We start from the raw sequence: 11,960 nt of genomic DNA on the forward strand, positions 1-11,960 counted from the left end.
TAATACACTTGGAACTGGGCAAAGCTACCGAGTTTCACCAAGGCCAACTTCTACACTGCTCTCACTTGTGTGTTATGACTTTATTTTGACAGAGTAGCTTCTGCTGCTATGGATTTTAAGTTTGTTGTCTATTGGTTTTCCACCCCAGCCCATAATGCATTATCAGAGGCTGAAACACTAATTACACATGGGTACGAGTGTGCTGTGTCAACCTCTAGTTGGCATAGAAAGCCTGGGCAGTACAGGAAGAGACAACATGAAAGTTAGACATGTATATTTAAGGCCATTGTGCTTTAAAAGAAGAGGAGGTTAGTCTCTAGTTGAAAGTGCGCAGATACAAAAGCAAAATCCTTTCACACGTTTGCACTGAGTTAAGCAGTACGGAGTTGATACGGTTTAAAACATTTTATTCGCCATGTTATGTACACATCAATGCCGGTGGTCAACAGGTCTCCATCACAGTGAGGACTACATTGACAAGACTTCTTTATAGGGAACGTTTAATTCTCAGTGAGATCCATACATTCAACTCACACTTATCTTTAAAGTCTCTGGAACAGTGGAACCAGAGTACTACCAGCGGTCAGTGACAAAAATAGCCTGGTACATAGAACTGTTTAGAGTTTATGCTTCAAACGTAGCCAGGAAATTCATGACTATTTCCTTCAGCTTGGCTTCTGTTTGCTCAGAGATCTTCCCGTCAGTCCTACCAAGACAAAACCAAAGTGAGTTACACTTTCACCCTTGGCAAGCTGTGGAATAGCTACCCCTTCACTTCAACCCATTTGCTGCCTCTTCTTTCTCCACCGATGCTTGCCCCCTCCACCCCACACAAAGACCTAAGGTCATGGAATAGTTAGTTCAAACTACAACAATTTAATAAAATGCCCTCCAATCTTAAATGCAATGCTGACTTCAACAAAACACAGGCAGCCTTTTGCAACAGCTCATCAAACAGAACTTAGCATGGTTTTGCGCTGCGACTTAAAAAGCTATAAGGGCTTTCAGTCATTAAGGCCACAGCCATTCAGTATAGAGGAGTCTGGTTCACAGCCAAGTGGGTGGTTGTGTTTTGTGCCGAATTCTCATTCATCTTCTAGCCTACTATAAAGCAAAATATTTTTACCTGATTGTGGAGAGGAGAGCCTGGTGTTGGCTCAGAACATGAGCAAGGAAAGCACTCTCGAATTTGGTGATCTTGCTGGGCTCCAGCTTGTCAAGATGACCTCTTACCCCAGCATAGATAACAGCTACTTGTTCCTCAATAGCCATGGGGACTAGAGAGAGAAGACACAAGCTTATGTCAGACCACTTGACTATTAACTTCTTAGTGTTTCATATGAGACAGGAAACCTATGCCTACATTCATTACGGGGGGGTAGAAGAAACAACTTTGAATTACAAGAGCACTTCACCCTCCCCTTAATGCAGGAGATCAAGCAACCATTCAAGACAGACACCTCTCTTCTCAGAGACCTCCAGCAACTGAAGAGGAACCTCTAGGTCTGCAGAAGTTCCCAAACCAGACTCAGAAAAGCTATATTCTTCCCCCCACTCCTCCACAACACACCATTTTATTTCCTGCTGGTCAAATCAGCATTTTGCAGCCTAAAAAGCCTTTAAAGGCACTGCATGGAAAGAATATGGTTTTTGCTTTAAAAAAAGTTTTGGCTCTTAAGTATCTAATTTGCTAAGACACTAGTTTTGTTAGGCCAGAAGTGATAATGATTTGAAGCAGCACTACGTTAGACCCAACTGTGAGAGTTCAGAAGAAAGGAGGATAGGGTTGCACAGAAAGGATCGGGGTTGAACGTCAGGAAAGGTTTCCGACTACCTCCTTCTACACTCTCTGGTCTTAGAAGAGTGGAGGGCAACTTTGGGCCATCTGGGGGCCAATACCACGCTGCACCCCTGCAACCAGACTTCACTCCTGCTGCTGCAATTCAGTGGCAAACAGCTACAGAGGCAATATGGCCAAATTTGGCTTGTCCCATATTAAGCCTCTAAAGAAGTCTGCCATGGAATTCGGGGGCAAACTGCTAATGTTGTTTTTAAAAATTGCCAGCATGGTGGTGGAACAGGGGGTATATGTGGCCAGCATAATAGCCACTCTTATCTTAGAACATTAGCAGGCAACTGTTTATGTTTATACTTGCTTATGTTCAAAACCAGAGTCCTATGGATTCTATGATTTGTATGGCCTTTCAGCAAATAGTCAACTACTGCATGTTTATGTTTATGCTCGCTTATGTTCAAAACCAGAGTCCTATGGATTCTATGATTTGAATGGCCTTTCAGCAAACAGTCAACTATTACATGATGGAAAAATAGGTGAACACCATCTTCAGTGGCTAGTTTGTCAGTGCTACAAGAGAATTCTTACCATATTGCCCTTGTTTAAGCAGCTCAGTCAAACGTACACCACGGCTGAGCAGCTGTTGAGTAGCAGCATCCAGATCTGATCCGAACTGGGCAAAAGCAGCTACTTCACGGTACTGAGCCAATTCCAGCTTCATGGTTCCAGCCACCTGCAGAATGTAGAGGATAGTTTTACTGGCTTCTAGTCAAGTTGTTCCAAGCATCATGCATGCCTGGTTTTTGTCTGCTACTACCTCTTGGACCATTAGAATTACTGATTTACATTACAAGAGTATCACGGTTGTTGGCTCTCTAGATCAAGTATTACTTTGCCCAGGACAGTGGCCTTACACCTGGGATGTTCAGGCTTGGGTAATCCACTTTGTTTTTCTACTAGAACCCTGAGGTTCACTAATTGGAGCCAGACTGTAAGGCCCCAGGCCTGAACCAAGCTATTGGTAGTTTTACAGGGGCTTAGATGCTCTCTGACTCTGGTCAGTTGGCTGTTGTTTTCCCTAACAGGCCTCTTGATTTACCAGGATGAGTCAAAGAACGATAGGGCAGCTTCAAGCACATTCCATACTAACAAGTGGAGTGTCTTATCAAGATGCACCTGGGAAGCGAGGCTTGTTTGCCTCAAAGCTGCAAGTGTCTGTAGTGGGAAAGCTCCGACCGTTTCTCTTCTGAGCAAGCATGGTTATGCCTATGCTGAGAACGAATGCTAATGAACGCTTGCTGTTGTCATGCTGCCTCACCGCTAACATGTATGGTATAAAACCCATTTTACCCCATGGTTCTGGGTTCAGAAAAGCTGTCTGATCCAACCACTGGGCACACCTGTGTGCTGCAAGTACTCAATAAAGTATCTCCTTGTAAGTAACCTGGATCTGATTTATCACTATCTTGGCACCTTTAAATTAAGAGTTCGAAGCCTACTGCAGGGGCAATACACAGGCACAAAACAGAAGCTAGCTAGGCAGATATGCACTTAGAATTAAGGAACAGGAGACGTCAAAACACACGCTCAGCTCAGGAGTTGGTTTTCAGTACCAGAACTGAGCTCATAGTGTTTTCACACACAAAACTCCTACTCCTTGTGCTCTCCCCGCTCCCCACGCTTTCTTCATTTCAGCAGCCTAATTTAGAAAAAAGACTTTTTGTTTTAGTTAAACAAAGAGACAAAATCTACTGTAAGTCATCTGAAGGTCTGCCCAACCCAGTCTGATTACTACTCAAAGGTAGGGGAGCCAAGACTGAAGTACAAGAGTCTGTAGCAAACAAAATCCCCCTAACTGTACTGCAATAGTTCTGGCATATCATATATCACAGGCTGCGCTGAGGGAGATGAGAGGGGGAGCAGGGCCATTCCACCAGCAACCCTGCCGTCAGACTCATTTCCCCCCCTTCTTCTCTCCCTATTCCTTTCCCTTTGTGTTGTGTCTTTTAGATCGTAAGCCTGTGGGCAGGGACTCTCTTCCTTTACTGATTATTATAAGCTGCTCCAGGAACCTTTTTGGCTGAGGAGTGGAACAAAAATACTCTAAAAAAACGCCTTAATATGGTTCAAGGTAATTGCTTTTAAACCTGCCTGTATGCGTAACTAGTAAAACTAAAGCTGCCAAACAGGCACCCGCTTATACTTTTAACAAACCCATTCCTGTGAAGTTGCCTGAAATATGATTCCTTATTTTTACCAGAGTGTGATGATTAGCTTGTCACAAAGCTTTCCAGCCCAACCTCCTTTATTTAAGAGTTCTATTATGCTGATGCTAGAACACAGCAATGCTAATGCTGCGATCCTACAGCATCATTAATCCTACATCCTAAATTAAGTGGATAATATTAAGCTCAGCCAGATGGCCTATATAAATGTCATTTTACACTTACCTGCTTCATGGCCCTTGTCTGGGCAGCAGAACCGACGCGAGACACAGACAGACCAACGTTGATAGCTGGGCGGATACCTTTGTAGAACAGTTCAGTTTCCAAGAAGATCTGCAGGAAAAAGATTAGTATACCATTACATCTGGTTACCTGATTCTACTGTTCTGTTGGGCCCAGTAAGGACTTTTGGTCACCCCAAATCACTTATGTGGATTCTCATTTAAGTGTTTTGGGATCCTACCTGCCCATCAGTGATAGAGATGACATTAGTTGGAATGTAGGCTGACACATCTCCAGCTTGAGTCTCAATGACAGGAAGGGCAGTCAAAGAGCCACCTCCAAAGGAATCGTTCATTTTGGCTGCTCTTTCCAGAAGACGGGAGTGCAAGTAGAACACATCACCAGGGTAGGCCTCTCGGCCAGGGGGACGACGCAACAGCAGCGACATCTGGCGGTAGGCAACAGCCTGTTGATACAAGGGAGTCAGGCTATTACGTCTGCCTCATTGACTCCAAGAATATTCTTGGGATCTGGGATCCCCCCAATTAAGAGGCCAATAGTACATTCAAACCTGCTTCGATAAGTCGTCATAGATAATCAAAGCGTGTTTGCCGTTGTCTCTAAAGTATTCACCCATGGAACAGCCAGAATAAGGAGCCAAATACTGAAGAGGGGCAGCATCTGAGGCTGTGGCAGAGACCACAATAGTGTACTTCATGGCATCTGAAAAAAGAGGTTTAGTAATACTTTTTCCCCCAAGTTGGTTTCTTATTAAATGAAAAAGTAGAAGCAGCCTAGCCAACAGTTCAGTTATTAGATTTTGGTTTTTTGCTAACATCTGTTTGCTCGTTTTGGTATTTAAATGCTATAAGCTACCTTCACAGAAAGGTGGTATAGAAATGTATTAAATAAAATTATCTCCCAAACGCCTCTACTTTTTTCACAGAAGTCCAAAAGACTGTCAAGTGGATAGCATTGTAAAGACTGTCAAGTGGTTGTACTAATTTTTACATCTCTCATATTTGCTCAGCGATACTGCTTCTATATAATTGATTCTCTGCAGGTGTACAATGTATGCTCCATTTATAGAGAGAGAACAGTATTGGTACATGTTTGTTCTGTGTACATTATGCAAGCTCAGTGTACTTGCCTAACCTAGAAGGTAACATGTTTACAGGCCTCTGCCCAACTGAAAGTTGTGCAAGCCCGGCGTTTGGGCAAAATAAAAGCAAGCCCGCAGTTTCAGGAAGGCAAACCATGTATGAACAGGAAGTCTCAGAGCTGAGTACCAAGGAAATGGGGGACAAAACTGAAATGAAACAGAACAAGGAGTACATTCTGGAGTCACCCCAACCTTATATAATTACAAGAACACTGGCAACCCTTCCTGATACAGGCTTCTCAGTTATGGAACTCTCAGAAGTAGCCAAGGGAAGCCAACACTACAGTTGAGCAAATAATTTATTTCTGCTGCCCCAAGGCAATATTTGGTTACTTTTACATATTCAAAATGTAGCTGTATCGATGTATTTTGGTTTTATGCTCGTTCTCTTCCGGCGCAATCCTATGCGTGTTTAGACAGAAAAAATGGCCTACAACTCCCAGCATGCCCCAGCCAGCAATGCTGGCTGGGGCATGCTGGGAGTTGTAGGCCATTTTTCTATCTAAACATGCATAGGATTGCACCCTTAAGAAGCCATTTTGTGCCCCAGTATTAGGGCCTTATTTATGTATTTCTACAGACAGCACTTCCATGCAGTAAAGTCTGCGTGAACTATACCTGCATCAGTAAGCCTTTTTACCAGCTGAGCAACAGTCGATCTCTTCTGACCAATTGCAACATAAATACAGTACAGTTTCTTCTTCTCATCAGTTCCATCATTAAATCGTCTTTGGTTAATGATGGTATCAATAGCAATTGAGGTTTTCCTGCGGAGACAACAGAAATGTAGTCAGAATCCTGTTGTGCTACTAAATGCCCAAAGCCAGAACAGCTGTTTTCAAACTAAGTTTTGAGAAACACGGTGGCTCCTCAGTGAGAAGATCACTAATGGTGGACCAGCTTCCTTGCCACTGCTTCTCTTCTCTGGATATATGCTACAGTGCATTCACAGTCTTCAAAGCCCAGGAACAGTAGCAGTCCTCAGCAATGGGAAAAGATTCTCTGAAGTCAATGGTTAAAGATTCTCTGAACGTAGGGCACTCGGAAGTAAGGCATTCTTCTGTTCCCGGAGTATGCTTGCATTTATAGTTTTCCCCAACAGAAAAATTGTTAGGAGCAAGTAGTCTGAATAGCTACACTGATTCCTTACCCAGTCTGCCTGTCTCCAATGATCAACTCACGTTGGCCACGGCCAATTGGTACCAAGCTGTCTACAGCCTTGATACCGGTCTGCATGGGCTCACGCACAGAGATTCTAGGAATGATCCCAGGAGCCTTCAGGCCAACCCTCCTGCGCATCTTGGAAGCGAGCGGACCCTTTAAAGCAAGACAATATTGTCATCTTTTCATGTTTGCTCACCACTGATAACCAACACGCAACAGTAATAAGTATGATTTCCACATCTACCTTTCCATCAATGGCGTTACCCAGTGCATCTACAACACGCCCCAGCAGCTCTTCACCAACTGGGACATCCACAATGGCACCTGTTCGCTTCACAATGTCCCCTTCCTTAATCAATCTGTCATTTCCAAATACGACAACACCAACATTGTCAGGCTCCAAGTTCAGGGACATACCCTAAAAAGAGAGTACGTTTATTTTAGACATTTTAAAAGAGACAGTTCAAGAGATATTCCAGCCAAGTGCTGGCAGAATAATTCATGCAACCAACTGAAGTCCATGAAACTACAAGTTAGGATAACTATGCTGCGAAGACATAATTCCGCAAATACATTCTCTACATGTCAACTAATGGATTGTTGGAAAATATTACCAATTAGCCATGACAGCACTGAACTAGATATGCAGATAGAACAAAGCTTCTAATGACAGAAGCAGCCGTAAGGCCTTTATTGAGCAGAGCACCTTCCTGGCAAGTTTACTTTAAACAGCATTTTAATTCCAAGCATTACTTGCACACCAGAAGATAATGCCTTTTTACTATCTAATCCAGGGATGGACAACTTGTGGTCCTCCAGATGTTTTTGCCTACAACACCCATCAGCCCTAGCCAACCTAGCCAATGCTGAAGGATAACGGGAGCTGCAGTCCAAAACATCTGGAGAGCTATAAGTTGCCCACCCCTGACCTAATCTAATGGACAGGAAGAGACTTTCAGACCAAGAACCATGATCAAGTTTTGTATGAGTATTGAATACAAATATGGATGCAAAGAGTGAAGAACTTGCCTTCAGCCCAGAAGAGAACTCAACCATTTCTTCTGCTTGAACGTTCCTCAAGCCATATACACGGGCAATACCATCACCAATCGAAAGCACGCGGCCAGTTTCTTCTAGCTCGGCAGAAGTGTCAGCACCCAGAATACGCTCCTCAAGAATAGAGGATACCTCAGCAGTACCTGGCAAAATTTAAGTCAGGATAATTAAATTTACTGTCCCAACCAGAGGCTCTTTTTAGAACCTTAGCTTACATTTTCACAAGTGATTATCTCTATTGATCATAGTTACAGATAAGATTGGTCTGACTGAGATTCACTGCACTATGAAATTTGTCCACCTCTGGTCTAGGTAAGTGGCACCCAAGTCTATTTAAGGAGAAATCAAATCTAGCATCACGTACACAAAAACATAATCAAGTGTTAGATCCACCACAACCCTCACACAGGGTTTTCAAATTGTAGTTATGCATTTGAGTGACTTTTCTGAAAAGCACTCAAGAAGACTTACAAATATAAAGAACAAAATTAAATTTAGGCAAGCTAGACACAGTGCTTTATAGCTTCATCTCTTGATTCTGTAAGGGAGGGATGTTGAACCTTCTTCAACCCAAGGGCTAAATTCAATTTTGGAGAAGCTCTTTGAGGCCACATCCCAGTGGTGGGCAGGCCAAAGGCAGAAGGATCAAGGCCAAAATACAAAAAAGACCAGCATACTTCAGCTTAAAGCTCTCCCTGCCAGTAACTAGGCCTTAGGAGAGGAATTTCAACCTTTTGGGGGGGGGGGGGCACAAAAGCCAGGAAATCACCAAATGATTGGTGGTTGGGGGAAAGGTGGTGGGACCAGGGGAAGACGGTGTGGCCATCTGGGAAAACACAGAGGGGCAGACTGGGACCCCAGGAGAGCTGGAATTGGCCCCCAGCCCTGAGGTTCCCTGGGCCTGCTGTAAGTGAAGAAGCTACTCAAATCAGATTAAGCTCAATGGCAACTGAAGCATTCATCTATTTATGCAACTGTCAGTTTTAAGATACAATTTAGAGTTCTAAGCAAAGTCACTATTTTCCAGAAATTCCAAAAGACAACTAACATTGGCTGAATTCCACTACTAAAATATTTGGAAGAATGAACAGCTGGGTAGTGACCAAACTACTGAAACACTAGCTTTGTTTTGGTTCTGAATGCTCCAAAACAGCCTCAAGTGTCACTGCTACTGGACCCTAAAATCAAAGTAGTAGTAGAGAAATGCTACAAACTGGGCAGAAAGACTGGAATGCCAAAAAGTCAAACAAGCATTCAAGCAGGGGTCACTAGCACAGCTACAAAAGCAACACTTAGTTGCAATTAACAGCTTTCATTACTTTATTACCAAAACTGAGTTCGTGGATATTTGTTTTGACCCACCAGTTTTCTGTAGACTTGTTTTGGAGGCATGGAGGTTCCTTGTTGCAACAAATGATGCACCCAAGGCATTCCGGGACACCTAGCACAAAGAAAAAACATTTCAGTGTTATGTTCGATAGCATCCCCCTCTGACACTTAAGAAATCATACTCTTCTGGCATGGTTTTGCATTAAGGGAGTTGATTACCTCATTGCTTGACCAATGAGTCTCTTATTTCATTAGATCATTTTCCACGTGCAGGATTACATAGCAAATACTGAACAGCTACTACATCTATCCACAGGGCTGCTAACTTAATAACCTTAGTCAGCATTTTGCTTTTCAATAATCTATGCTGGAACTCCCATGGTAACAGCCAGGGTACCAGACCATAATTACTGTATCTGGAACAGGTAAGCAGTTTGTGCAGTCCAATCCTGTACAGATACAGCCCAACTCAGTACACGGATACAAGTCCTGCGGTGTGAAATGGAGCTTACTCCCAATGAAGTATGTATACAATTGCAGCTCCAAACTCAGTACTCTCTATAAGTGACTTTAACAAGCAGAATCTCTTCTTGATTTATACAGAGCATTCAGTGACCAATTGTCAGAAGGTGTAAGAGAAAAAAGAAGCCCACTTCCTTTAAGGTTTTAGTGGCACCCACTGCCTCTGCAGAACCCTACATGAATGAAGGTTTCTACTTATTTTATTTCAGATAATTTTTGTACCACTTTCATTAAAAAAAAAAACCCAAATAGGAGGGAAAAGATCCCTGCCATCCAAAAGCTTTTAAGAAGCTGTGTCATATCCATTGTGTCTTTGACAAACTTATTCACAGCTGAGAAGAGGTGTCTACAAGGTCACGGCAGTAGCCTTTTTCAAGGTGATGACAACTGTTGTAACAGTCATCTTGGTAACGTCTACCTGGCCAGTGTACCCTATCCAGCTCTTTGAGTCGCTAAGGGCCTTGCATTTGACATTGGCTCCAAAGGTTTGTGCTATACACCAGGCATGATATAAGTAATAATTGGTGAAACAGCAAGTGCAACGACATCAGCTTTATAAAGTCATGACATATCTGAAACTACAGCCCTGTAAAGTATTGCAAGAACTGTCAAAATTGTAGCAGCATAGTGAAAGCTGTGAATACTAATTAGGAAATGGATGTACAGGGCTGCACCAAACACAGAATTTTATCTGAGCCAAAGTATTTTACTAGAATGAATGGAGACCTAAGCTTCATTCAGAACACTAAGTATTAAAAACCCAATAGATTCCCAAGACAGGAAGAGCTAAAGGGAAGCCCCACTACTAATACTCACAACTGCAGCCCTCTACATTAAGTCATGAACTTGGTTTTTAGTGAGGGGAACCAGGAAGTTAAGCCTGGACGCAGACATTCCCCTTAATCCCGAATTAAAGCAAAAATATGAGCAATGTTTTATTACAAAGGCAGCTTTTAAAGTTCATAAACAGTAAGTTTGGATATACCAGGGGCTTCCCTTCTTAGAAGGCTTCAAGGTCACAAATATCTGAAAATGACAGTGTACAACTACACGCCCTGTCCCACAGGTCAAGTCGGACATGCTTCTAACAGCCACTTCCCTGCCGCCTCCTGCCCCAAACTCCTGCCCGCTTTTACAGCGATATGACAGGCGGAATCCCAACAGATGCAGCATCCTCCACAGTGAAAAATGCAGTAAGAAAGGATGTCCCTGTTGGATTTCGGCCCACCACACCATCCCAATGAGCCAATGCAACGAGAAAACGGGCTCTCCTACACCGTTAAATGGCTATTCTGCAAAACGGATTTGGGGGAAAAAAGCCTTCTCTCTCTCGCTCCATCACCTACCAAAACGCCTCCCACCAAAGTATTTTCAAAGGCCGGGGGCCCCGCTTTCCCTTGCTTGTGCGGCAGCCTTTGCCACCTGCTGCCCCACGGATTTCTGGACTACAGCTCCCAGCAGCCCTGCCCACTGGCCATGCTGGCTGGGGCTGACGGGCGCTGAAGCCCAACACGTCTTCGGGGGGGACACCAGCTCGGGGAAGGCCCGAGCAAGAGCACACTGCCCCGCTGCTGAGGGGAGGGCGGGCCAATCCGCGGCGTGACCTTGCCGGACCAGGTCTCAGGGCGCGAAGGGCAGCAGGGGAAGGGGCCCCGCCGGCCGGCCAGGCCGCGGGGAAGGGCGAGAGGGCAGCCAGCCAGCCAGCCAGCCAGCGAGCCCGAGCCGCAGCCGCCGCGTCAATGTCACCCCCGGGCGCGGGCCCAAGATGGCGGCGCCGCTGCCAGCCCTCGCCCGCGCCTCGCCCGCCGCGCGGCTCACCAGGCCGGCCTGCCGAGGCAGGGAGCGCGCGAGGGCGGCGGCCACGCGCACGGACAGCATCACGGCGAGGAGCCCGACGGGGCGGGCGAGATCAGGGGCCGAGACCGGGGCCGCTCCTTCCGACTCCCGCTGCAGCCGCCGCCGCCGCCGCCGCCGCTCGCAGGGGCCGCAGAGAAAATGGCCGCCGCCGGCGCGGCGCCCCGCCCCTCGCGGCGGAAGCCCCGCCCCGCCCCTCCAGCCGTCGCGGGGAGGGGAAGTCACCTCGGCCGCGACCCGGAAGCGCTTCTCTACCCCGCCCTCGCCTCAGATCACTGCTGCTCGGGCAGCCCCTTTTCAAACGTTTCTGGCTTGGTGCGTGGCTAGGGGTAGATTTCTCCCTGGCTTTTAAACAGAAAATAAGAACTGGTCGCTTTTTCCGTTTCCTGCCCCGTGTCCGTTGCCCTTGAAAATGGCGGGGGGCGGACAAGCTCCGGAGGCACAGGCCGCGCCCACCCGAGGCCGGAGGTCGACGCGAGGGGCGAGGTCCGCACGATCTGGCTCCGCCCCCTCGCGCGGGAGGAGGGAGGAGTGGGCGGGGCGGGAGCCCGGCGTGGCTGCTGCGGGCGTCCGCAGGCCGTTTCTGCGCGCGCGCGCAATTTAAGCCCCGCGCCCGTCTGCAGGCCGCTGC

General features: G+C 46.0%; 1 protein-coding gene across 1 annotated transcript; it reads right to left on the bottom strand.

Annotated features, from left to right (window-relative positions):
* Positions 1-390: 390 nt before the first annotated feature.
* ATP5F1A (ATP synthase F1 subunit alpha) lies at positions 391-11,463 on the bottom strand. Its single transcript, XM_084832851.1, has 12 exons — positions 11,294-11,463; positions 8,987-9,065; positions 7,598-7,767; positions 6,813-6,986; positions 6,555-6,721; positions 6,023-6,171; positions 4,814-4,965; positions 4,484-4,708; positions 4,246-4,353; positions 2,384-2,528; positions 1,127-1,277; positions 391-706 (listed from the first exon to the last, which is right to left on the bottom strand). Exons 1-12 carry the CDS (start codon positions 11,351-11,353, stop codon positions 625-627), a joined length of 1,662 nt encoding a protein of 553 aa, XP_084688977.1. The 5' UTR covers positions 11,354-11,463; the 3' UTR covers positions 391-624.
* Positions 11,464-11,960: the final 497 nt, after the last annotated feature.

Source organism: Heloderma suspectum, chromosome 2 (genome assembly GCF_057233095.1).
Source record: "Heloderma suspectum isolate Gila_16-S chromosome 2, 16-S_ref, whole genome shotgun sequence".
NCBI classification, from domain to species: Eukaryota; Metazoa; Chordata; class Lepidosauria; order Squamata; family Helodermatidae; genus Heloderma; species Heloderma suspectum.

What these genes read in the sequence shown, in the direction of transcription:
- ATP5F1A (XM_084832851.1), bottom strand. Translation starts at nt 11,353, where the DNA reads ATGCTGTCCGTGCGCGTGGCCGCCGCCCTCGCGCGCTCCCTGCCTCGG. An exon ending in AGACAAGGGCCATGAAGCAG is followed by an intron (nt 2,529 to 4,245) that starts GTAAGTGTAAAA and finishes TACATTCTGCAG; the next exon opens with GTGGCTGGAACCATGAAGCT. An exon ending in GCTCTCCTCTCCACAATCAG is followed by an intron (nt 707 to 1,126) that starts GTAAAAATATTT and finishes TTGTCTTGGTAG; the next exon opens with GACTGACGGGAAGATCTCTG.